This window comes from Coffea arabica, chromosome 6e, assembly GCF_036785885.1.
Source record: "Coffea arabica cultivar ET-39 chromosome 6e, Coffea Arabica ET-39 HiFi, whole genome shotgun sequence".
Taxonomy (NCBI): domain Eukaryota; kingdom Viridiplantae; phylum Streptophyta; class Magnoliopsida; order Gentianales; family Rubiaceae; genus Coffea; species Coffea arabica.
In genome coordinates, this window is record NC_092321.1 from 24,307,233 (window position 1) to 24,333,614 (window position 26,382).

At 36.6% G+C, this 26,382-nt stretch overlaps 1 protein-coding gene and 1 long non-coding RNA gene across 4 annotated transcripts; both read right to left on the reverse strand.

Moving 5' to 3' along the window:
* Positions 1 to 5,917: 5,917 nt before the first annotated feature.
* On the reverse strand, positions 5,918 to 11,875 carry LOC113695280 (uncharacterized). Of its 2 annotated transcripts, XR_003449557.2 has the most exons (3): positions 9,212 to 11,875; positions 6,615 to 6,894; positions 5,918 to 6,357 (listed from the first exon to the last, which is right to left on the reverse strand). It is a non-coding gene; the product is annotated as an uncharacterized lncRNA (long non-coding RNA). The 2 variants fall into 2 exon arrangements; XR_003449555.2 differs by having other exon boundaries at positions 6,615 to 11,875.
* A 4,032-nt stretch (positions 11,876 to 15,907) lies between these two features.
* LOC140009597 (uncharacterized) lies at positions 15,908 to 24,627 on the reverse strand. 2 transcript variants are annotated; one of them, XM_072055677.1, is made up of 2 exons: positions 24,148 to 24,627; positions 15,908 to 17,964 (listed from the first exon to the last, which is right to left on the reverse strand). In XM_072055677.1, exon 2 carries the CDS (start codon positions 17,884 to 17,886, stop codon positions 16,078 to 16,080), a length of 1,809 nt encoding a protein of 602 aa, XP_071911778.1. In that variant the 5' UTR covers positions 17,887 to 17,964; positions 24,148 to 24,627; the 3' UTR covers positions 15,908 to 16,077. The 2 variants fall into 2 exon arrangements, 1 of the variants encoding a protein (XP_071911778.1); XR_011817080.1 differs by lacking the exon at positions 15,908 to 17,964 and adding an exon at positions 20,786 to 23,797.
* Between the last annotated feature and the right edge of the window lie 1,755 nt (positions 24,628 to 26,382).

Here is a 26,382-nt window from a genome sequence, read left to right on the forward strand (position 1 = left end):
AGCTATAAAACATCATTTTCTACAATTTTCATGTTTGGAGCTAAGTCTAATTCGGCCTCCTTCATGGCCAAATGGAATCGGTCAGAACAGGGTAGCATGAAAACTCAAATCTGGACTCTAGTGAATTCAAAGTGTAAACTTCACATTTCTAGCTAAAACCACTCTTATAACTTCCTATACAAGATTATATATACCATATACCATCCAAAAAAATAAGAAATATAAGTGAACAATTCAAAACCCTAACTCACAATTTCATCACCACAATCATCAAAACCACTTAAATAGGTATTACAAGGCAAGAATACAAGTTACTACATAACTTAAACAGGCCTAAAGGGAAGGAAGAAGATGAACAGCCATAATGCCTCAATAAAAGGCTTGCAAAAGATATCCTTCACCTCTCCTTGTAAAATTTTAGCTCCCTAAGCTTCCTAAGCTCTCCAATTAGAAGTTAATCGGTTTAGTTTACTTGATTTCTCACTCAAACAAGCTAAGCTCAAGATGAAATGGAGTTTTCTTCTCTTGCTCTCTCTCTCCTTGAGGTTCGGCCAAGCTGATGGAATGGAGGAGAAAATGAAGGTTCAAGAAGGTTAATAAGATGGTAATTAGTTTGGGTCAAAGTTAGGTGGATGACCGCCAAGTGTCACTACAAGATTCAATCTCAATTTTTTCTTTTCCTCCCTTTTCTTGGTCAATATTTTCGGCCATCTTGAGCTGTATTAAGGGTTGATATTTTGCACTAATACCAATGATATTTTATGGTAGGAAAGTGGTGGTCAAGTGGTGTGTTCAATCGGTAACAAACGGCACCCGTCGGTTCAACCCGATTTTCCTTATTTCGCACGTATTAAGGTTTTCACTTACCATTCACTAACTTATTATTACTACTTCTAATCACACACTTTATCTTATCTAAAACTCACTCTTAATCATCAAATTTAGTACACACTCCGTATCAGGTACTCACACGACGAAAAGACGTAAAAACCTTAGTTTACCCTAACGATGAATGAAAAGGAAAAACTTTTAATTCTATTCTTTATTCCAAACATTGGAGATGTAAATGAGTAGTATAGCTATTATAAGGGAATAAATGCCAAAGAAAAAGGAATTTTAAAAAAATATGAGGGATTTTACAATTCCATAGATTAAAATTAGGGTTTTGATTAAAATGTGAGAGATTTAAGAAAACCGGTTAGTCACAAGGGAAAACTAGGGTTTTGAGTACAAGTAGGGTTTCTAGTCTTTAAAACAAAACAATGTTTTAAAATAAAAATAAACTAAAGAAACCGTAATATCCTCTTTGAGACTAAACAAAAATATTATTCTAAAAGTCGGGGTATCACATTATACAAGAAGTAATTTTTTATAAAATGTCTAAAGAAGAATTTTGCTACTTATTAGCAGCCGTAGGCATGTTATAGAATTATCATTCATGTATAGGGATTAAAATTAGCTCTATTATCCACAAATACACATTTCCATGTCATAAAGAATCAATTAAATATTCAACAATACCTAATATTATAACATGAGAGACATGACATTAAAATTATAAAAATTTTGCCAAAAATTGTCAAAATCACCAATTTATTAAAATAGACAATAAATATGTTCCAATTCATGAATTTGGCAATAACCAAGTTTAAAACAAATATTAATTAACAACAATACATACAATGCCATTTTGATAAAAAATAATTAATTAGCAACAATAAATCATATTTAGCCATAAACATGATTAAACAAAAATTATCACAAAAATCACAAGATTCATCGAAATTACTCTTTATACACAATGTACATGTTAAAACATCATCAACCAACCATTGTTAGTTATAATCAATAATAAAAAGGACTCAAATAATAATCTAAGTTACTTTTTAAATTTTATCAAAATATAGCAATTTTAAAATTTAAACAACTAATAAAACATCAAATTGCTACATTTGAATATGTAGACATGCTTAAACAACCTTAATAAACATATTATTGGCCAAAAATATCAATAAACATCATCAAAAATTTGAAATTAGAAGATGTCAGAAAATTTAGGAAATTAAAAAATACTAACTTCTAAAATACAAAGATTTGATGTAGAAACTTATCTCAATCACATAGAAGAATATTTAGAGAAGAAAATTATGTAAAAAAAAAATTCTATAAGAAACACCTCAATTGACCTCAAATTGATAAATTTAAGAGTTAAGAACCCTAACCTCCAATTTCTTAAAAATCAAATTTTGGGTTGTTTTTCTTGGATTTCAATTAGTTAAAAAGACTCTTGGAAGGTTAAAAGGTATTGGGTTGATGTTTGCTTCCAAAGAAATGGAGTAAAAATGAAGATTTGTGATGTGTGTGTGGTAGTGTGTGAGAATACGTGGCCTTGATGAGAAGAAGAAGAACAACAACAATAAATCCACTTTTCATGCCTTTAAAAGAAGTATTGAAAACGCTGCATGAAAACGTGGTCTTGAACTCACGTTTTTAAACTCGCATTTTTCGGTTTAAATTTACATAAGACAAAATGCGAGCTCAAGAAAACGTGACCTTAGATCGCGTTTTGCTGTCCACGTTTCCTATTAAAAAATTGGAGAATGCAATATGCGACTATGAAAACGCAACCTTAAGTCGCTTATTGAACTCGCATTTTCTTCATTCTGCATTTTTTCTGCAGAAATTTCTAACTTTTTAAAAATTATACTTGTTGCCCCAATTGCTCAAAATACATCCTAAATCATTCTTTTGTCAAAATAATCAATACGCACACATGTAAAATGATCAAAACATACATTTTACCCCTTTCTAATAAAGCAAAAATAACATTTGCTTAAATTGAGGGTTGAATTCCTTGATCAAAGTTTGTTTTTTTCATCTCAAATGGCTTTAGAATAATATCCTTATCAAGCCAATATTTGATCTTATCTTTATAAATTTTGGTATTTTCATAAGCATGTAGTCGATGTTCCTCTAATTCACTTAATTCAAGCAATCTTCTTCCACCTGCAAGATTAAAATCCATTTTAATTGGTTTAATCGCCCAATATATTTTATGTTCAATTTCCACAGGTAAATGACAAGTTTTTTCATAAATCAAACGATACGGAGATATCTCCAATAGTGTCATAAATGCCGTCCGATAAACCCAAAGTGTATCATCCAATTTTTTTGTAATTTGTTCACCGTTTTCGTCAAGATGAGCTTGATTTTTCAATTTGTTAACTCCGCTTGTCTATTTGCTTGGGGATGGTATGGAAGTGAATTCTTGTACCTACAACCATACTTAAACAATAAGAAATCAAATTATTTATTATAAAAATGCTTTCCTTCATCACTTACAATGACTTTAGATATACCAAATCTACTAAAAGTGTTCTTTTTAAGAAATCGAAGTGCTAACTTAATGTCATTAGTAGGTAAAGTGATTGTCTCCATCCACTTGGAGACATAATCTACGGCTACTAAAATGTACTTATTATTAAAAGAATTAGGAAACAGTCCCATAAAATCTATCCCTCAAACATCAAACAATTCAACTTCTAGGAAAATGGTGAGAGGCATTTCATTTTTTCTTAATATGTTCCCAGTTCTTTGACAAGTATCACAATTTTTAACATATTCTCTAATATTCCAGTATATTATTGGCCAATAAAACCTCGATTGTCATACCTTTGCTATGATTTTTGAAATACTAAAATGATCACCTGTTTTTAAGTTATGACAATGACATAAAATATCACGTACCTGGCTCTTGGGAATTCAAATACGTATCATACCATCGACACAATACTTATAAAGTAGTGGTTCCTTCCAAAAGTAATTTTTCACATCATGCAAGAATTTCTTCTTTTGGTGATCATTAAAATCCTTTGCCATTATTCCACATACCAAATAATTGGCAAAATTTACATACTACGGAGAATTAATAATTGCTATGTCAAATTCATCTGAAAAATTTTCTTTAATTGGAATTTGATCATTGGTATGGATGTACTCTAGTTATGATAGGTAATCCGCCACAAGGTTTTTCGATCCTTTTTTATTTTTTATTTCCACATCAAATTCCAACAATAAGAGAATCCATCGGATTAGACGAGATTTTGCATCTTTCTTATGGAACAAATATTTAAGAGTTAAATGGTCCGTATAAATGATCACTTATCTAAAACAAATATCACCGTCAATAGCTCTTTCTCCGTGGTTGCCTAATTAAGTTATGTTTCATTAAGCAACTTGCTTGCATAATAAATGACATGCAACTTTCTATTCTTCTTTTGACATAAAACAGCTCCAACTGCGCAGTTGTTTGCATCATACATCAATTCAAATGGTAGCGACCAATCTGGTAAAATTATAATGGGTGCAGAAGTTAATTCCTTCTTCAACCTATCAAAAGCAGTTAAACATTTGTCATCAAAATGAAAAGGAGTATTTTTACATAATAAATCACACAATGGTTTACCTATCTTAGAAAAGTCTTTAATAAATATTCTATAAAAGCCAGGGTGTCTAAGGAAGATCCTTATTCTCTTGACATTACTTGGATGTGGCATTCGTTCGATAATTTCTATTTTCGCCGTGCTATATTTATTTGTGATCCTTGAGTCCATGGTAGAGCAAAATTTTTAAGAGATTGTCTATTTGTTTCGTTTTTTGTCATTTCTTTTTCGAAAGGCAACTTTATAGCGATTTCCTCGATATGTTGAATCTCTTCTTCCTCTTGTGGTATATGCCTTCTTTGTCGTCTTAGTATCCTTTTAATTTTCGGATCAAAAGATGCAACTACACGTAACTCCTGATGCATATACTACAAGTTATAAGAAATGAGATAATGTAGTAGTTATAACGCAAAAATAAATAAAAATTCTAACCTATCTATCGACATAATTCAAATAACTAATAAAGAAAATGTCTAAATTAATAAAACTTGTTAGATCCTAATATTGCCGCTTTCCGATAACGGCACCAAAAATTTGACGAGTTCTCAATTTAAGTGCAAGTTAATCCAAAATATATCCATTTGACTACAAGTATACAGGTCAAATTGTATTTTAGGACATATATTGGGTTAATCCCATGAGGAACAACTATTACAAGTATTAGGTCCTTTACTTGCTCTATTATTTAGACTATCTATCAAATAAAGGTAATAGAAATAACAATATTTACTAACTATTTTAACTAAATAACTTGCAAGATAACAATGGAGAAATGTCGCTAAATACTTGAGTTAGAAAAATAGAGTCCACTTATTGCACAAAAGATACAAGTGAATAGATTTACCTTTTGTCACTACTCTTATTTAACTAGAGATTCATTTTCAAATTTACCAAAACTCACTCTCATGATCTAGTGGCTTAGAATAGTTTAGTTTTCCTTATTCTCATGGTGAATAACTAGATCTACTTTTTTGTTCTTCATGAAATATAAGGTTAATCCACTTAAGTGTATCTATATTCTCATGAGTCTACTTCTTAAACTTGATTTATGTTGTTCCATCATTATTACCAATTTTCATTGAATAAAAATAACTAAAAACTTACTGTTGGTGATGAAGTAATAACAAGTAATAAGCATACATAAATGGATAAGTTAATACAAGAGGTAGCAAATATAAATCATATTCAACTCATATCAATAGTTATAAGTTTCATCTGCTGCCTAGATCTAGAAATTTAGTCACTTATGTGATATAAGACCAAAAAGAGCACAATTGCATTGCATGCAAACATAACGAATCACAATTAAAGAGAAAAATAGAGAAAGCTTAACCAAGGTGATGAACAAGATTCCAATCTTCTATTTTTTACAACAAAATGAGTGATACAATGAGTTTTTCAAAATTTTCTTATAAGTTTCTAGCTAAAGAAACAAGAAAATACTACAACTAATTTCTACCAAGAAATAGCAAGAATTTCCAAGAACCGCATATAATGATTCTTACATATATAATATTAGGAAAGTCAAAAAGTGAAAAATGATATGACATAAACCTCATTTTTTTTCCTAAGGAATCTTGAGCATGTGCAGCCAAAATTTTGAGCTAAAATTGAGTTGAAAAGCAGTGTAAAAACAGAGCAAATTGCATAACAAGTTACAAAAAAAAAGGCACAATACGTGACCTAAGCCCACATATTCGAGGTCCCGTATGGCTTTCAGGTACATTTTCTTGCTTCTTTTCTGCTCCAGTTGATCACTATCATCACATGCAAGATGTCCAAGTGCTTGTTCATGCATTTCACCAATAATACTTGCATTTGATGCTCTTCCACTTCCCAAATTGCTGTTGAGTCAAGCACTAATAAGTTTGAATTGAATCCATCTCGATCCAACGTTGGTAATTTACCTCAATTCCTGCAAATATAACCAACTTTGCATATTAAGTTGCTCAGTTAAAACTCACAAAATTTAGAAATTTAGAGAGCAAGTTACATCTTAAAACATCCTAATTTGTAAAAAAAATAACACAAAATGCTACTTAAAAACACTCATAATAAACACTTATCAGCAGCATTCAACAATAAATTGGTACAGTAACTAGATAAAAACTTCAGTTATCATTAACTGAAAATTTTGACAAGAAAAAGTCTTAAAATCTGAATATCACCCACCAACGTGCCCTTGTTCCTATCGTGCGAAGTGGTAGAGCAGTCACATTTCCAAGTACCGTCTCGTGTGGTAGATCTTGCTGCAGTTGTAGCCGTTCGGACCTCCAAGATAGTGCATGCACTCCTTCAAGCATTTGGTCTTCCTCATCCTCAATCGAGGGATTAACCATGGGAGTCTGACTGTATCTAAGGCAACAACGATCTTTAAACGTCAAGAAAGGAACATGAACGGGAACACGGTCGATTTTCATCTGAAAAACAGGTGAAAAGCCCATCCAGATCCCTAGAAAGTTGTAGATATGAGTAAGGTCATCCTCAAACTCATTTTTCGATTGAAATGATGCATGTAGCGTAGTAGCAAACGTATAGCTGAATATGAGTATGGGAGTATGATGCGAACCAGATTCCCCAAATTTTCGCTCTTGAAAAAATGAATTGCATAGGCAGCGGAAGGATCTATCTTGATTAAATTATAGAACAAAGTCGATAAAAAACCTCGACCCCTCTAATCCCTGAAGTTTTGAATCTTGAATTTAATTGTGACTCACAACTTAACGAATTAGCGAACCAAGACTTATTAGTAGAACGTCACCACAATTAAATGTGGTCTTGAATTGATAAGTCAAAACTTGAACAAAGGAGACATGTCTCACTTTGGATCAACGAACGTTCCCAAGGAACAAGAAAGAGAAAACTCTCAAATTTTATTTATCATCTGACTTGACTATAAAAATCGTTGACACTTGAGGCTTATTTATAACTTTTTACAAGACTCAAAGATTTAAAACAACTTGAAAACAATTAACTACTTTCCTAAAACTCTAATTCCACTAGAATAATAAATTAACTAACTCAAATTGGCTTAACTATAGTCAACATGATCTTAACCTTTATTGTATGAAACTAACAACTCAACATTAACTAATTAATTACCTACTATTTGTTGGAAATAGCGAAATACATATGGCTGAATGTCGCGCCCCACTTTTCGAATGAATGAATCGTGATGTGTGTGTGAAGTGTGGTGTGAACGTGTGCAAAATGAAAAGTAAAAAGGCCATGGGACTTTGGAAAGCGACGATTTGGCCAAATGAAATTTTAAAAAGGGTTTTTTAAATATGAAAACGGAGTCGCCACTTGGTATAGATTTGGGGTGTACCAAGTCACCCAAAAAGTGTTTTTTAAAGACAAAGTAGTAAAACCCTTTTTAAAACGACTCCTAGTCCACGTAAGCCAAAGAAAAAGGTTCGGGGGTCACGTTTGACAAAGGGGAAGGCAAGGATAGAATCCAAGGCACCCCTTTGACCTAGCCAAGGCTAGTTGCGCGACTCAAACCAATTTTTCCTAATATTTCTACCCAAGGTATGTATCGCGTATTGGATATGTCTATATGAATGCAAAAACCTAGACCTAGGGGGATTGGGGGAAATTTCTCTTCAAAGGTTGAGTGGTGCCAATCACATTAATTGTGAAGCCCAATAATGATCCTTTTGAAGAGGTCACACCTAAACCCAAATGACGTGAAAAATGAGTGGAATGCATGCCATGTGAAAGTGTGAGTTTGTGTGAAGTGAGAAAAATGATAAAAGTAATAAGATAAGAGTGAAGGTGTGCAAATGTAGATGAAAGTACTCATGTGCGAGTGAAGATAAAATGCTCGTGTGCAAGTGGGGACAAAAAAGGTGTTCGTGTGCAAGTGAAGGTGATATAAAGGTGCATGTGTGCAAATGAGACAAAAGTGAAAGTGTAATGATAGAGTGGATTGAGAATGCATGAGCCTAGGGAATTCATGCATATTGGGTACGGGGGGACCTAAATCGTGACTTGATTTTCCCTTTGATTAGAAGGCGAAACTAGCGTGCTAAGGCTATCGAGTAGCCACACTCGCTCGTTTCCCTTATCAAGAGGGGACACTCAAGCAAAATGAACCCTATAGCTAGTATGGGATGCAAAACCTAAAGTGAGGGGAAAGGGGAATCGAGGAGCATGCCAGATGATAAAACTAAGAAAAATGCATGATATGTAGTGAACAGGCAAATAATGCATTAATGAAAAATAAAGGAAAAATTCTATTGGGTCTAGCGTTGGACTAGCCCTTTCTATGAATTCCTAATGAAATAATGAGCCACAACTAGCGTTGGACTAGTGTGGTGACGTACATTCATCCATTCCATTCATTCATGGTTATGAAAGCAAGTAGACATGCCAAAACGCTCGTAAACACGTAGCATGTAGCACTTAGCATGCTCGACTAGATGCAAGAGCCTACTAAAGCAATTTAACATGTAACAACAAAAGCAAGCAACCAAGGGGAAGAGGAAATGGACCAGATGCTCTACGAGCCCTATCTATTACAAGCCAAGAGGTGTACACATACCCCATAAAAGCATAAAGGGGAAGGGGAAATGGACCAGATGCTCTACGAGCCCTATCTATTACAAGCCAAGAGGTGTACACATACCCCATAAAAACTTAAATAAAAGTAAAGATAAGTAAATGCATGCAAGGAGGTAAGGAAAGCGAAGTAGACAGGCATATTCACATAACACATAGGAGCACGTAGGGTCAAATGAAGTGCAAATATAAGGGATAGAGTGTACCTCCCTTGAATCGACGCCCTAATGAAGTGAACTTACTAATTTACCCTCCAAAATAATAAAAAGGTCAAGGTACCACTTAAATTATCAAAATCAGATGAAATGAAAATAAATATGAAATAATCATGAAATTGAATCAAACAAAACATTCAAATGGAAGTGAACGACCCTTATTCATCAAATTGAACCCAACAAAGACCCATTTGAGGGAATCGAAGAAGTTTCAAGGACCAATGTATTATTACCAAAATTAAGGGTCTAAAAGGAAATGACTTGAAATTAGAACCTTAGGTGGAACCTATCCCAAGCCGAATGGAAAATTTCTCAAAAAATAAAGAAAAACTAATTTCCCATGATTAAACGACAAAAATTCCAGAATTCACCAAGAAAAATCAAATCACAACCATTAATCTAGAACAAGTTATTAAATCCTTCAAATTCATCCTAAAACCCATTAAGAATCTATACAAAAAATCAGGCTAAGACATATTAAAGAAAAGAGAAAAAAAACAACATGTTGAGGGAACAAAATTGATTTAGCTATCCAATTAATTAGGCCATAGTGAAACAAAAGGGAACTTGGAGGATTGGAATGCAATTGTTTTAGGACCTAATTGTAAGAACAAAACACATAAATGGGCCTTTGAAGCATTACTAGAGACTAGAGGGAACAAAGTATAATTTTTCCTTCTTGATCATGCATGCAGCTACGTAAGAAAACAAAATTTTCTGCAACTAAAAAAACTGCCGCCTCTTCTCAAGCTTGTGGCAATTTCCAGCAACAACTCATTCATTTCATCATACAAACAATTTCATCAAACCAGAAATTATTTGACCCAAATCAAAACATGAAATTTTGTTTGCGGGACTAAGATAGCAAAACTGGTTTTGATCAACAACAAAAAAACAAAAAAAAAAGAAAAAAACTGCAGCAAAAAAAAACTTTCAAATGGCAACTCTAAAACCAAGTAGACCTGCTGCATTTTTACCAAAATCACACTTCAAATGCAGACTTTAACCGAAATTTCCTTGATCTAACATCCCAACTTTGAACTAAACAAACAAAACATGACTTTGACATCCAAACAAACAAGAAAACATGGAAAAGAAACTGGTGCAAAAGATCTCGACCCTGTCGTCCAAACTAGCAAGAAAACATAGCAGAAATTTGTTCGGCAGCCCGCTGGCTAGTTTCTCAGCTAGATGCTCAAACATGACCCAAACATGCAAACATGCAATCTTAACACCAAAAATCCCATTGCCTCCCTTCCAATACCAGATTAAGCATGAAAACTGAAGTGCAAAAAATCAACTAGTAATCAAGGGAAAAGAAACATGGCAGAGAAAAGAAAAATGCAGCAGCTTTTGCTTGCTGCGTTTTTGAAAGGAGGAACTTTAAAACTTGGTGACTTCAGCAATTTCATACCATGAATTTCCAACAAACTTTTAGACTCAAAATACATCAGAAATGATCTATATTCATGCTAAAATCTGACCCAAACCAATCAAAACCAAGTCGCAAACATCAAAACATTTCTGCGTTTTCTAGACTGCAATATTGCTGCGACTTCAAGAAACTTTCGGCCAACCAGATTCATGCATTTTCTAGCTAAGTGTTTGATCAGTAATCCAAACGTGCAAATTAGCATGCCCCTCAAGTGTAAGGATCAATAAACAGCCATAGCAAAAGGAAGAAAATAGCAGAGAAAACACGACATCGTCTGTCTTGCAGCAGCTTCCAACTTGTGCAGGTTAAATGCCGAAACATTGTTGTCATCGTGCAAACATTTCATATTCGTGCCCAACCAGCAAAACACGCATCTTATACCTATTACTACAAGAAAACCAGCATAAAGGAAAAAAAATACGAATCCACAGAACAAAAGCAATCAACGAAACAAAGGGTCAAAAGTTCAATTTGCTGGAATTTGCGTGCTATTTTTCTGATTTCTGCTCTCATTCCTCACATGAACACCAACCACAGAACCAACCTATGCCGTGACCTGACTAGGGAAGTAAACCTCTAGCCTCAAACCAGCCTAAACTTACAAGATCCTTTACACCCTTAGCCAAATTCAAGAGCATAAGAGACCCATAGCAACGGATGTAACGTAGAAACTCATACATTTTTCTTATTTGATAAAGCCAAGGTAACCGAGGAGCAAACAGATTAGAAGATGTTACCTTTGGCCTTCTGAAGGGCAAATCGAAGCCTGAAAAGGTCGAAAGAAAGGATCTTTGCTCGGTTGGAAGCCTCCTCTCGGACGGATTCCTTTCTTCGCCTCAGCTTCTCTTGATACTCAATCTCCTGCGAAGTTCACTTTCTCCAGTCCGTCACTTTCCTCTCCGTCGCTCTCAGACCTCTCCTTCTAGCTCCCTCACTCTTGCTCTCTTTTCTTCTGCCCGTCCATGCTCTCTCCCAAAAAAAACCTCCTCCAAGAGCTGCGTTTTTCTATCTTCTCAAACCCCTCTCCCATCCTCCCTTGCGGCTCTCCTTTTTTTTTTCTATTTATATCCCAGTTCAACCCTAAAACACTCAGCAATCTCTTCAAATATTGCAGCCCAAGGGGCTCACCGAGGCCCTCTCTTGCAAGCTGCAAAAACGCAGCTTGCAAGTCGCGTTTCTCTCTTTTTTTCTTTTTTTTTTTTTTTTTTTTTTAAAACTGAACTTAATAATTTAATAAATACAGAAATGATAAAATATAAATAATAATAATAATAATAAATTGCCAAAAACCAGGTAATAATAACAATAATAATAACGAAAATAATTTAAAAACTAAACAACTAAAAACAACAAAAATGACCATTTTTCCATCTCTTTTTGTTTCATTTTTCATTTTTCCCAAAATAACTTAATAAAAATAACTAAAGTGCCCAAAGATTGAATTTAAAGAAATAAACATATTTTTTGTGAACAAATTTTCCTTTTTTTTCTTCTTCTTTTTTTTCAAAGCATTATTTGAAACAAAATAATAACAAAAACATTAAACTTGAATTTAAAAAAAATATTTTTTGTGAGTGGTTTTTCCTTTTCCTCTTTCTCTTTTTTTTCATTTTTCCAATCCAACTAAAGCCTATTTTTTGAATTTTTCTTTTCAAGAAAGCATTGAATAAAAACAACATATTTTTGATTTTTTCCTTTTCTTTTCTCTAAAAACTCTACGCTAATTCTAAACTTAAAAGCTAAAACTAAAAATTAAAACTAAAAGTAAACAACGAATGCAAACAATCATGAAATAGATGCCACATAAAATTATTCAAAATTTGGTGTCTACAGTTTGCCCCTCTTTGTCTGAGTTTTGAAAAAACTTGAGGCAAAGAAGTAGACACCAAATACTTACCTGTGTTGTTGGGCTGCAAAAGACGCTTCTGAAATGAGGACTGACCTCTTTAACAATTTTTTGAGAAATGGTATTGACCCAAACAGGAATTTAAATGGGACTGACCCGAATAGAAATTTAAACGGGACTGACCCGAACTGAAATTTTGAAATTGGGATAGACCCGGACAGAAATGTAAAATTGGGATAGACCCTCGGGATAGACCCGGACAGAAATATAAAATTGGAATTGACTAGAGATAGGAAATTCAAATCATGGGACTGGCCCGAGCAAAACTTTGAATTGTGGGATTGACCCGCATAAGCTTTGAATCGTGGGACTGACTCGAAAATGCTTTTTGATCGTGGGACTGACCCGAATGAGCTTTTTGATCGTGGGACTGACCCGAAAATGCTTTGACCGTGGGACTGACCCGAATAAGATTTTAATCGCGGGACTGACCCGAACAGGCTTTGAATCGCGGGACTGACCCGAAGAAGTTTTGATCATGGGACTGACCCGAAAATGCTTTTGATCGTGGGACTGACCCGAAAATGCTTTTGATCGTGGGACTGACCCGGAAATGCTTTTGATCGTGGGACTGACCCGGAGATGCTTTTGATCGTGGGACTGACCCGAATGAGCTTTTTGATCGTGGGACTGACCCGGAAATGCTTTTGATCGTGGGACTGACCCGGAGATGCTTTTGATCGTGGGACTGACCCGAAAATGCTTTTTGATCGTGGGACTGACCCGAATGAGCTTTTTGATCGTGGGACTGACCCGGAGATGCTTTTGATCGTGGGACTGACCCGGAGATGATCATGGGACTGACCCGGAAATGCTTTTGATCATGGGACTGACCCGAAAATGCTTTTGATCGTGGGACTGACCCGAAAATGCTTTTGATCATGGAACTGACCCGGAAATGCTTTTGATCTTGGGACTGACCCGAAAATACTTTTGATCTTGGGACTGACCCGAAAATGCTTTTGATCGTGGGACTGACCCGAAAATGCTTTTGATCGTGGGACTGACCCGGAAATGCTTTTGATCGTGGGACTGACCCGGAAATGCTTTTGATCTTGGGACTGACCCGAAAATGCTTTTGATCGTGGGACTGACCCGAAAATGCTTTTGATAAAACTTGTGTTGATTTCTGATTGATGATTTTTCTTTTTGCTTTTCTTTTGACTTTTGAAAATCTTTCCAAGAAATTAATTTGCCCCAGTATGATGAATTTTTGCAATGTGAGTCCAGAGTTGATTCCATATCGCCATGCTATTGCATTTTTGATGAAATTTGCTTGCGACATTTTCAATCTGCCTTTGTTCACCGGAGGACTCTTTCCGACACCGATTCCAGTGCGAGGTGTGATTACTTTCATCTGTGCATGCAGTTTTTCTGCAAAAAGAAAGGAAAACAAAGAAATTGCCACCATCATTTGATCCGTTTTCCTTTGAGAATCGTGTAAACATGAGTCTTTCGATGCCTTTATCAACTTTTGTTGCGGCAGCCGACTGAGTTGGATTTTTCAAAGCTTTTCCGATTTACAAACTGATCCGGTATGTGCTTTGCCATATTTGTGAAGTCTGCGTAACTGACTGCGTTGAACCTTAACCCTTTTTCAGGAGATGACTGAACCCAAGTATGCTTCGAATAAACCACGGGGGTTGTTATTCACCAAAATTCAAAGATAAAGAAAGAAGTATGCAAGAAAATTCACATGTCATACAAGAATGCACACATAACCATTTGTGCTTAAGTTCTACAAAATGCCATGAATGCAAGTAATTTGGAAAAATGAGCTTTGCAAAAGAATGTTTTACAAAATGACCCAGTTTTGGCCAACAAATGTCATATTCAATTCTCTGGACATCTTTGTTCTGGAATTCAAGTTTGACAGAAGTATGACAAAATGAGGAGAAATCCAAATGAACCAAATCACCAGCTGTTCTTCCTCGTGCTCGCTTGCTGCAAAATCCTACCTTGGTGCCCTTTCGGGTTTTCACCAAGGTTGCCCCCACCCTTTTGTTTTGTTTTTTCTCTTTTCCTTTTCTTTTCCTCCTTTTCTTTTGAGGTGCCCTTTCGGGTTTTCACCTAAGGAACAATGGAAAAATTCAACCATAATCGACTCAGGAGTATGAACTGAAGATTGCTGACATCAGTGAAATGCGCTTCCTTTGTAAGATTAGGCGAAGACATTATGGACATCACTTGTCAGTTGATTAGCGAATTTTCCAATAGAAAATACGGCAAATGACGAAAGCCAGGACTTTGGGCTTTTGAAATGAAGTCAGGTGAGGTGTTTTTCAAGAAAAGTTGAGGCTTGAAAGCAAATTTTGATGAGAGGGGTGTGAAATAGCCCGAGATTGCATCATTTTGAAATTATTTCCAATTTTGAACGAAACTGAGGAAAATTTGCCCCAGTTTGATTGAACTCTTCTCTTTGTGCTTTTCATTGCATTCTTCTTACTTTTTGCATTTTTTCTTCAAAACTAAATTTGCCCCAGTGTGGGGTTCTTTCTTTCCTTTCTGATCATTTTCAAAATGAATTTGCCCCAGTGTGGGGTTTGCAATTCTCAGGGGTTGCCAAACGAAAATTATTGTTCTGATAGCTCAAAGGGGATGACTAGGGATAAATGTTTTGATTGGAAAGGAAGATGGCCTGACTTTTGCCTCGTCCCTTGCGTAATTTCCAAAAAGAAATTTGCATAATCAAAATAAAGAACTTCTTACACATGTCCGAGTTGATAGGTTGAGGGAATGTCTGTCCTTCCATCTCTTCTAAAATGAATGCCCCGCCGGGTAACACTTTTGAACAACGAATGGCCCTGGCCAACTTGGAGTGAATTCGCCTTTGGCTTAATTTTGCATTAGCAAAACTCGCTTTAACTCTTTGCCCTCCTTTTCTAAAGGACCGGTGGCGGACATAAGTCAAGCTTTATGACATTCAGCTGTTTTTTATCAATTAGAATCAAGCATTGGTAACCCTACTCTAACCAATCAGTTTCGAGCTTGGCAGGGGAGGAATTTCTATCAATGAAGGGATTTTTAAATGAAGGAATTTTGGCCTTTTCCGTGAAGGTTTTTCCCAGGAATGGATTTTCAATGGAGGGATTTCAATGAAGCGAGTTTTGTACGAAGAGATTTCTGGATGAAGGAATTTTTCAATGAAGGCTTTTTCAAGGAAGGGAGTTTTAATGCAGGGATTTTTCAATGAAGGGATTTTCAATGTGCGGCTTCGTCGAATTCCAGAACAGTGATATTCAGAGGGTCAAATAATTTCACCTTTGGCCATCTTAAAAGAATTTAAAAGAATCAAGACAATAATCAAATCAAGCAAATTATGCACTTCATGCAACTCCAAATCAAAGTGGAAACAAGATAAACTCAATTGCAAAAGATGCTTTCATTAAACTATTCACATATGCAAGAAACAGTTTTTGTGAAATTTAGTAAATAACAACCCCTAGATTTACCAAAATTCCCTTCGAGAGGGAAAATACTCGGCCATCCAAATTGTGCAACGTGCCTTCAAGATTCTCAGATTTCGTCACTGGAGGTGGATGCCTCTAAAGTGTCCTCATGTTTGGGAAAGGGGTTTGTGCTTACACTTGGTCCTTGTCCACCCTTTCCTCTTAGCACTATTTCCCCAGCCTCGATCATGTCTTGGACTTTGTGCTTAAGTGCCCTGCAATCGACGGTTGAGTGGCCGGGTACCCCCGAATGATAGGCACAAATAGCATGTGGATTGTACCCAGCAGGCATGCCATGAAGGTAAGTTGGAGGGGGAATCACGCCTATTTTGTTGGCAACCTTCAATTGCTCATACATTTGGTCCAAAGGCCTGCCTAAGTTGGTGAAGGTTCGGGTACGGCTTTGATTGTAGGTTTCAATGGGTCGGGGATAGTTGTAGGTGGGTCTATTTGGTGGGGGAAATCTTTGGTGGTAAGGAGGCCGAGGACGAGCTTGTTGAAAGCTTGGTTGAGATATTTGGAAAGGGGTTGTAGGCGGGTTGGCATAATTTGAGCGAGGTCGAGGATGAGTGATATTGGTGTGGTAAACAGGATAAGGATTTGAGTAGTAGGGGTAAGGGTTTGAGTTGGTAGGGTATTGTCGAGGTTTGGGTCTTGGGATAGGGTTTTGATTCCAGGTGAAGGCAGTTTCCCCCTCTTTCTTTTTAAATTGCGGGTTCTTCTCACTAGTCCCCTGTCCTTGCAAAGCATCCAACTGAGTTTTCAGGGCAGACACATTGACGATCTTCCCAGCTTTCACGAAGTCATCGTACTCCTCAAGTTTATTGACAATGGCGGCAAACGAGCATCCAGTCATGCGGAAAATTTCTTCAAAGTACGGGGGATCGTGTGCCTTAATGAAAGTCCGTATGATTTCGTCCTCAGTCATCGGTGGCTCGGCTTTGGCAGCTATTGTCCTCCACCTCTTGGCATAGGTCTTGTGATCCTCGGATGGTTTTCTTTTTGTTCCTTCCAACGTGGTTCGTGTCGGAGCCAGCTCGCAGTTATACTCATATTGCCTTACAAAAGCATTGGACAAGTCCAGCCAGGTCTTTGCTTCTTCGGGTTTCAGCTTGGAATACCAGTCGAGTGCATCCCCCTCCAGACTTTCTGGGAATAGCCTCAAAGGCAGATTTTCATCATCTGTTGGCCTACCCAACTTGTTGGCGAACAATCGGAGGTGTGTCTTGGGATTGCCCGTTCCATCATATTTGCTGAATTTCGGGGTTTTGAATCCCTCAGGCAATTGAACATTTGGAAAGAGACACAGCTCGTCGTAGTCCAGCACTCCTTGTTTGCTCAAACCCTGACTCTTTCTCATGAATTCATCAAAACGGTCAAGGCGTTTGAGCAGCTTTGTATCAACGGGAGCGGAAGGTCCCCCCATTTCTGGCTTGGCTTGAACAGTAGAGTCTGGTAGGAATGGCTCAGCAGCCGGGTGATAAAAGGTATGTGGCTCAGGTGGTATATTTGAAGTGATTTGGGGTGGTGGACCTCGCGTGTGAGTAAGAAAAAATGAAGGATGAGGAGGGTAAGTGTATGGCAAATGTATGGTGGGATAGGTGAAAGTTTCTCCGGGTGCAAGAGGAAATGATGGAGGAACAGTGGCATGGGCCGAAGGTAGGACAAATGGCCCTTGCTCAGGCTGTCGGGCGGGTACAGGTTCGGGTTGAACTCCGCTGCTAATTAGCTCATTATTCAACTTCCTTTGGGCGGCCATCTCATACGCCATCTCTCCAAACTTGGTAAGCATCTCAGTCAACTGAATCCCCGAACTTGCAGTCTCGGGTTGAGCGGTAGTAGCAGACCTATCTAACTGTTTCGGTTGTGAACTCATGTTTACACGACTCCTCTGGGCTTGACTACGGGATCGCGTTATGATGGGGCTTCGACGAGAAGCTATATTTAAATTTACCTGAGAATTTTGAAAGGAATGCCTTTAGATTTAACCCTTGCTTAGTTATTCCAAAGAAAATAAAGAAAAGGAAAAGAAAAAGGCAAGAGTTAGTAAAATATCCAAAAAATTCGGATGCATGTCCTATTGGGGAGCCCTTTTTATGCCAAGGGTAGGCCTAGCATGAAAATGCAATCCTCTAGGGTAAGCACTATACCATACCTGATGGATCCAATCAGCTTATGGAGTGAAAAATAATTTGAAAAAAATTTGGCCCATTGGAATGAGAAGAGACGTTTGTCAAAATGAGGATCTCGTCCGAAGGGATTGATCACTTTTGATCGGTACAAGATTTTGCAAAAACGCACGGGTTTGACCTTGACGAACTTCCTATCAAAGAGATTGGAATTCGTTGATAAAATTTCTCAGTGAATTACGGGTCAAAACCCTAATTGATCAAGTGATTGGATGCAATGGACGGTTTTCTTCAAAATTGACTAGATTTCCCAATTTGGAATTTTGACAATGAAAACCTAATAGGGCAAATGGGTTGAATGAAATTGACAATTTATTTAAAATCGACCAAATTACCCTAAAAAGGGAAACAAGTCAAATGAATTGAATGAAATTTATCCAAAATTAATCAGATCACCCTAAGAAGGGTAAATTGATCAAACAGATTGAACGAAACTTGATTTATTCAAAATCGGCTCGGTTGCCCTAAAAATGGGTAAATTGGTCAAATGAATGAAATTGAATTAGGGATTTATTCAAAGATCGGCCGAATGACCCTAAAAAGGGTAAATTGGTCAAAAGACCCTAAAAAGGGTAATTTGGTCAATTGAATTGATAATTTATTCAAAAGCGACCGAATGACCCTAAAAGGGTAAATTGGTCAAATGACCCTAAAAAGGGTAAATTGGTCAAATGAATTGACGATTTATTCAAAATTGACCGAATGACCCTAAAAGGGTAAATTGGTTAAATGAATTGATGATTTATTCAAAATCGACTAGGTAACCCTAAAAAGGGTGAATTGGCCAAATGAAATGATGATTTATTGAATGAATTGGCAAAATGGATTGGTTGAATTGTCTGGCCATTGGTTATTTCAAAATTATTGAGATGCATTAGCCTATGAGCTTCTAAAAATCAAATTTTGGCCTCAATTTATTTATCGTCTCAACAGGAGGAATCATTTGTGAATTTCTTCAAATTAATGTCCTTCGCGCAAGGGATTTTTACCAATTTTGATAAAATGGCCAAAAAGTGATTATTAGATGCTCATATTCCAAAGATCACTCTATGAAAATGATCGGATCCTACCTTACCTTGTGCACTACCCCTTTGGATGGTACAAAAATGTAAACGTGCAAGTCTCATTGGATTAAGTATCCGAGACACAAGGTGGTTTTATTCCTAAACACGGGATTCCCTATGTGGCATTCCCTTTCTATGGTTTATGCATGATGCCATTTATTAAAGCGATGTAAATATGTGACAAATATGGTCTAAAGGACATAAATAATGCATCGGGGGAAAAAGGTCTAAAATGAAGTGTATTTATTGAAAATCAAGTGCAATAACTGAAATTTAAACATGTGAGCTATCTGGTGGGTGAGTCACTAAAAGAGTGCCCAAAAAGGCCTCTTATTGCTAAGGCACATGAATGCAATCCAAGAAAACAAAAGAATGGTTAGTGCAATTAATAGTACACATAACACATTGAGAGTAATTAAGAAAAGAAATACAATAAAGCAGGTCAAAAGGGTGGAACCCCTTCCCTCGTGCTTAATGTGCTTAAAATAGGGTGAGGCTGACTCTAACCTAAGAAAATGCTAACATGGATGCATGAGGCTGGGGTTCACTAATGCCTAGACTCGATAAAGCTTCGGCTCCCAAGCCTTCAGACCTAAAGGCGAAGGGTCATCACTCCCAGGGCCTTCGGTCGGTGGCTCGAGTGATCCCTTAGATAGCGCTATGGGCGCAGAGCACACCATCCGCCTACCCAAGGCAATCGGTCCTAGTCCTACAAGGCGGTGTGGGATGGCGCCCACGAAAATAAAAATAAAATGGGATGAAGCAAGTAAACGTGCACGTATGAAGTGCTCCCTATTTTGAGGGAAAGGGGTGAGAACCACGCGAGGCTCTAAAGGTGACACACACCCCCCCAAATGCAATGTAAGCGCGAGATACAAGTAAACATACATCCAATCAACCAATCACACATACGTGAGTGAGGGAATAGTTGGATACGCGCGCGAGGCAAAAAGGCCTAAAATAAAAAAATGCAACCCTAATATCCGAGTGCAATGCATAAAAAGGGTAGAAAAAGGAAACGAATGGCTAAGTCAAATGCTCGGACCCACTTAGGAAGTCCCCAGTGGAGTCGCCAACTGTCGCGCCCCACTTTTCGAATGAATGAATCGTGATGTGTGTGTGAAGTGTGGTGTGAACGTGTGCAAAATGAAAAGTAAAAAGGCCATGGGACTTTGGAAAGCGACGATTTGGCCAAATGAAATTTTAAAAAGGGTTTTTTAAATATGAAAACGGAGTCGCCACTTGGTATAGATTTGGGGTGTACCAAGTCACCCAAAAAGTGTTTTTTAAAGACAAAGTAGTAAAACCCTTTTTAAAACGACTCCTAGTCCACGTAAGCCAAAGAAAAAGGTTCGGGGGTCACGTTTGACAAAGGGGAAGGCAAGGATAGAATCCAAGGCACCCCTTTGACCTAGCCAAGGCTAGTTGCGCGACTCAAACCAATTTTTCCTAATATTTCTACCCAAGGTATGTATCGCGTATTGGATATGTCTATATGAATGCAAAAACCTAGACCTAGGGGGATTGGGGGAAATTTCTCTTCAAAGGTTGAGTGGTGCCAATCACATTAATTGTGAAGCCCAATAATGATCCTTTTGAAGAGGTCACACCTAAACCCAAATGACGTGAAAAATGAGTGGAGTGCATGCCATGTGAAAGTGTGAGTTTGTGTGAAGTGAGAAAAATGATAAAAGTAATAAGATAAGAGTGAAGGTGTGCAAATGTAGATGAAAGTACTCATGTGCGAGTGAAGATAAAATGCTCGTGTGCAAGTGGGGACAAAAAAGGTGTTCGTGTGCAAGTGAAGGTGATATAAAGGTGCATGTGTGCAAATGAGACAAAAGTGAAAGTGTAATGATAGAGTGGATTGAGAATGCATGAGCCTAGGGAATTCATGCATGTTGGGTACGGGGGGACCTAAATCGTGACTTGATTTTCCCTTTGATTAGAAGGCGAAACTAGCGTGCTAAGGCTATCGAGTAGCCACACTCGCTCGTTTCCCTTATCAAGAGGGGACACTCAAGCAAAATGAACCCTATAGCTAGTATGGGATGCAAAACCTAAAGTGAGGGGAAAGGGGAATCGAGGAGCATGCCAGATGATAAAACTAAGAAAAATGCATGATATGTAGTGAACAGGCAAATAATGCATTAATGAAAAATAAAGGAAAAATTCTATTGGGTCTAGCGTTGGACTAGCCCTTTCTATGAATTCCTAATGAAATAATGAGCCACAACTAGCGTTGGACTAGTGTGGTGACGTACATTCATCCATTCCATTCATTCATGGTTATGAAAGCAAGTAGACATGCCAAAACGCTTGTAAACACGTAGCATGTAGCACTTAGCATGCTCGACTAGATGCAAGAGCCTACTAAAGCAATTTAACATGTAACAACAAAAGCAAGCAACCAAGGGGAAGAGGAAATGGACCAGATGCTCTACGAGCCCTATCTATTACAAGCCAAGAGGTGTACACATACCCCATAAAAGCATAAAGGGGAAGGGGAAATGGACCAGATGCTCTACGAGCCCTATCTATTACAAGCCAAGAGGTGTACACATACCCCATAAAAACTTAAATAAAAGTAAAGATAAGTAAATGCATGCAAGGAGGTAAGGAAAGCGAAGTAGACAGGCATATTCACATAACACATAGGAGCACGTAGGGTCAAATGAAGTGCAAATATAAGGGATAGAGTGTACCTCCCTTGAATCGACGCCCTAATGAAGTGAACTTACTAATTTACCCTCCAAAATAATAAAAAGGTCAAGGTACCACTTAAATTATCAAAATCAGATGAAATGAAAATAAATATGAAATAATCATGAAATTGAATCAAACAAAACATTCAAATGGAAGTGAACGACCCTTATTCATCAAATTGAACCCAACAAAGACCCATTTGAGGGAATCGAAGAAGTTTCAAGGACCAATGTATTATTACCAAAATTAAGGGTCTAAAAGGAAATGACTTGAAATTAGAACCTTAGGTGGAACCTATCCCAAGCCGAATGGAAAATTTCTCAAAAAATAAAGAAAAACTAATTTCCCATGATTAAACGACAAAAATTCCAGAATTCACCAAGAAAAATCAAATCACAACCATTAATCTAGAACAAGTTATTAAATCCTTCAAATTCATCCTAAAACCCATTAAGAATCTATACAAAAAATCAGGCTAAGACATATTAAAGAAAAGAGAAAAAAAACAACATGTTGAGGGAACAAAATTGATTTAGCTATCCAATTAATTAGGCCATAGTGAAACAAAAGGGAACTTGGAGGATTGGAATGCAATTGTTTTAGGACCTAATTGTAAGAACAAAACACATAAATGGGCCTTTGAAGCATTACTAGAGACTAGAGGGAACAAAGTATAATTTTTCCTTCTTGATCATGCATGCAGCTACGTAAGAAAACAAAATTTTCTGCAACTAAAAAAACTGCCGCCTCTTCTCAAGCTTGTGGCAATTTCCAGCAACAACTCATTCATTTCATCATACAAACAATTTCATCAAACCAGAAATTATTTGACCCAAATCAAAACATGAAATTTTGTTTGCGGGACTAAGATAGCAAAACTGGTTTTGATCAACAACAAAAAAACAAAAAAAAGAAAAAAACTGCAGCAAAAAAAAACTTTCAAATGGCAACTCTAAAACCAAGTAGACCTGCTGCATTTTTACCAAAATCACACTTCAAATGCAGACTTTAACCGAAATTTCCTTGATCTAACATCCCAACTTTGAACTAAACAAACAAAACATGACTTTGACATCCAAACAAACAAGAAAACATGGAAAAGAAACTGGTGCAAAAGATCTCGACCCTGTCGTCCAAACTAGCAAGAAAACATAGCAGAAATTTGTTCGGCAGCCCGCTGGCTAGTTTCTCAGCTAGATGCTCAAACATGACCCAAACATGCAAACATGCAATCTTAACACCAAAAATCCCATTGCCTCCCTTCCAATACCAGATTAAGCATGAAAACTGAAGTGCAAAAAATCAACTAGTAATCAAGGGAAAAGAAACATGGCAGAGAAAAGAAAAATGCAGCAGCTTTTGCTTGCTGCGTTTTTGAAAGGAGGAACTTTAAAACTTGGTGACTTCAGCAATTTCATACCATGAATTTCCAACAAACTTTTAGACTCAAAATACATCAGAAATGATCTATATTCATGCTAAAATCTGACCCAAACCAATCAAAACCAAGTCGCAAACATCAAAACATTTCTGCGTTTTCTAGACTGCAATATTGCTGCGACTTCAAGAAACTTTCGGCCAACCAGATTCATGCATTTTCTAGCTAAGTGTTTGATCAGTAATCCAAACGTGCAAATTAGCATGCCCCTCAAGTGTAAGGATCAATAAACAGCCATAGCAAAAGGAAGAAAATAGCAGAGAAAACACGACATCGTCTGTCTTGCAGCAGCTTCCAACTTGTGCAGGTTAAATGCCGAAACATTGTTGTCATCGTGCAAACATTTCATATTCGTGCCCAACCAGCAAAACACGCATCTTATACCTATTACTACAAGAAAACCAGCATAAAGGAAAAAAAATACGAATCCACAGAACAAAAGCAATCAACGAAACAAAGGGTCAAAAGTTCAATTTGCTGGAATTTGCGTGCTATTTTTCTGATTTCTGCTCTCATTCCTCACATGAACACCAACCACAGAACCAACCTATGCCGTGACCTGACTAGGGAAGTAAACCTCTAGCCTCAAACCAGCCTAAACTTACAAGATCCTTTACACCCTTAGCCAAATTCAAGAGCATAAGAGACCCATAGCAACGGATGTAACGTAGAAACTCATACATTTTTCTTATTTGATAAAGCCAAGGTAACCGAGGAGCAAACAGATTAGAAGATGTTACCTTTGGCCTTCTGAAGGGCAAATCGAAGCCTGAAAAGGTCGAAAGAAAGGATCTTTGCTCGGTTGGAAGCCTCCTCTCGGACGGATTCCTTTCTTCGCCTCAGCTTCTCTTGATACTCAATCTCCTGCGAAGTTCACTTTCTCCAGTCCGTCACTTTCCTCTCCGTCGCTCTCAGACCTCTCCTTCTAGCTCCCTCACTCTTGCTCTCTTTTCTTCTGCCCGTCCATGCTCTCTCCCAAAAAAAACCTCCTCCAAGAGCTGCGTTTTTCTATCTTCTCAAACCCCTCTCCCATCCTCCCTTGCGGCTCTCCTTTTTTTTTTCTATTTATATCCCAGTTCAACCCTAAAACACTCAGCAATCTCTTCAAATATTGCAGCCCAAGGGGCTCACCGAGGCCCTCTCTTGCAAGCTGCAAAAACGCAGCTTGCAAGTCGCGTTTCTCTCTTTTTTTCTTTTTTTTTTTTTTTTTTTTTTTAAAACTGAACTTAATAATTTAATAAATACAGAAATGATAAAATATAAATAATAATAATAATAATAAATTGCCAAAAACCAGGTAATAATAACAATAATAATAACGAAAATAATTTAAAAACTAAACAACTAAAAACAACAAAAATGACCATTTTTCCATCTCTTTTTGTTTCATTTTTCATTTTTCCCAAAATAACTTAATAAAAATAACTAAAGTGCCCAAAGATTGAATTTAAAGAAATAAACATATTTTTTGTGAACAAATTTTCCTTTTTTTTCTTCTTCTTTTTTTTCAAAGCATTATTTGAAACAAAATAATAACAAAAACATTAAACTTGAATTTAAAAAAAATATTTTTTGTGAGTGGTTTTTCCTTTTCCTCTTTCTCTTTTTTTTCATTTTTCCAATCCAACTAAAGCCTATTTTTTGAATTTTTCTTTTCAAGAAAGCATTGAATAAAAACAACATATTTTTGATTTTTTCCTTTTCTTTTCTCTAAAAACTCTACGCTAATTCTAAACTTAAAAGCTAAAACTAAAAATTAAAACTAAAAGTAAACAACGAATGCAAACAATCATGAAATAGATGCCACATAAAATTATTCAAAATTTGGTGTCTACACTGAAAATTTTCAAACAAACGACACATAATAGTTATAAGCTAAAATAATGACAAACTATGGAAAACTACTCCAAACCAAAGAAGGGATCCGGATTTGTTGAGATTCAATGGATCAGCCACTCTTTTATCTTGAATCATCTTTAAAATTTGATGCCATTGATCACATGTTCATATCATTTCCCTCATTTTGAAAACGATTTGCCCTCAAATCGATCGGTTAGAGAAAATGCAGCATTTCAGGTAACACCTTCATGCGAGCATACGACGTTGCATGGTACTTATGCAAGTGTAAGGAATTCACGAGCAATGTCTTCAACCAAAGGATGTACCAATGTATCCGAAATTGATTGTAGCACCACTTTACTCTGAAATGTTCACGAACAATCTTTATAACCACTCGCATGACCTCTTTGTTACGGATTGTAAATTTGCCACCTACAAAAGAAATTAAATGGTGAGTACTTGTAGATATGAAATCACTTGAAAACTTATCATTTCCATCTACTAGATAGGGATCTTCATAACGATACTCAAATAGACTAGAAAAACTCCTAATCTGGTTATGCAAGGTAGTACAATCCATCACCAGTTGATATATATGTGGCACATCTTTACAACTTTATATATCTTGCATGGATGAAACTAAATAAGAATGGAAAGTTTTGAAATCTACAAATGAAACAATGAAATTAGTGTCGAACGAACCAGAAAATCGACAAAGAAAGATTGGAATAGCATTATTGAAATTATAAGAAAGTATGGAACAAAATTTAAGTGTAGTTACTCCCTTTGACACGGCAATTGGCTGATCACCAAGTAAACTATCTCTAACTTGAAGTTTGAACACATGTTAATAGCAAACGAAGCAACACTCAAAACTCCAACTCCTTAAAAGCTCTCTAACTCTCCAATAGATGTAGGAATGGAACAAAATAAGAAACACACTAACTCTTCAAGGCGATTGCACTTTATTTAATTTGCACAAAATAAGAAACACTAAACAAAACAAAGTTAAGATTGTTAGTCAACAAATAAGTACTCTCACTAATTTTCTTAGATTTTACAATCATACTCTCGATCTCAAGAGAACTCTCACTTATGTTCTCACTCAAGCACAATGCACTCTCTTTTTCGTTATC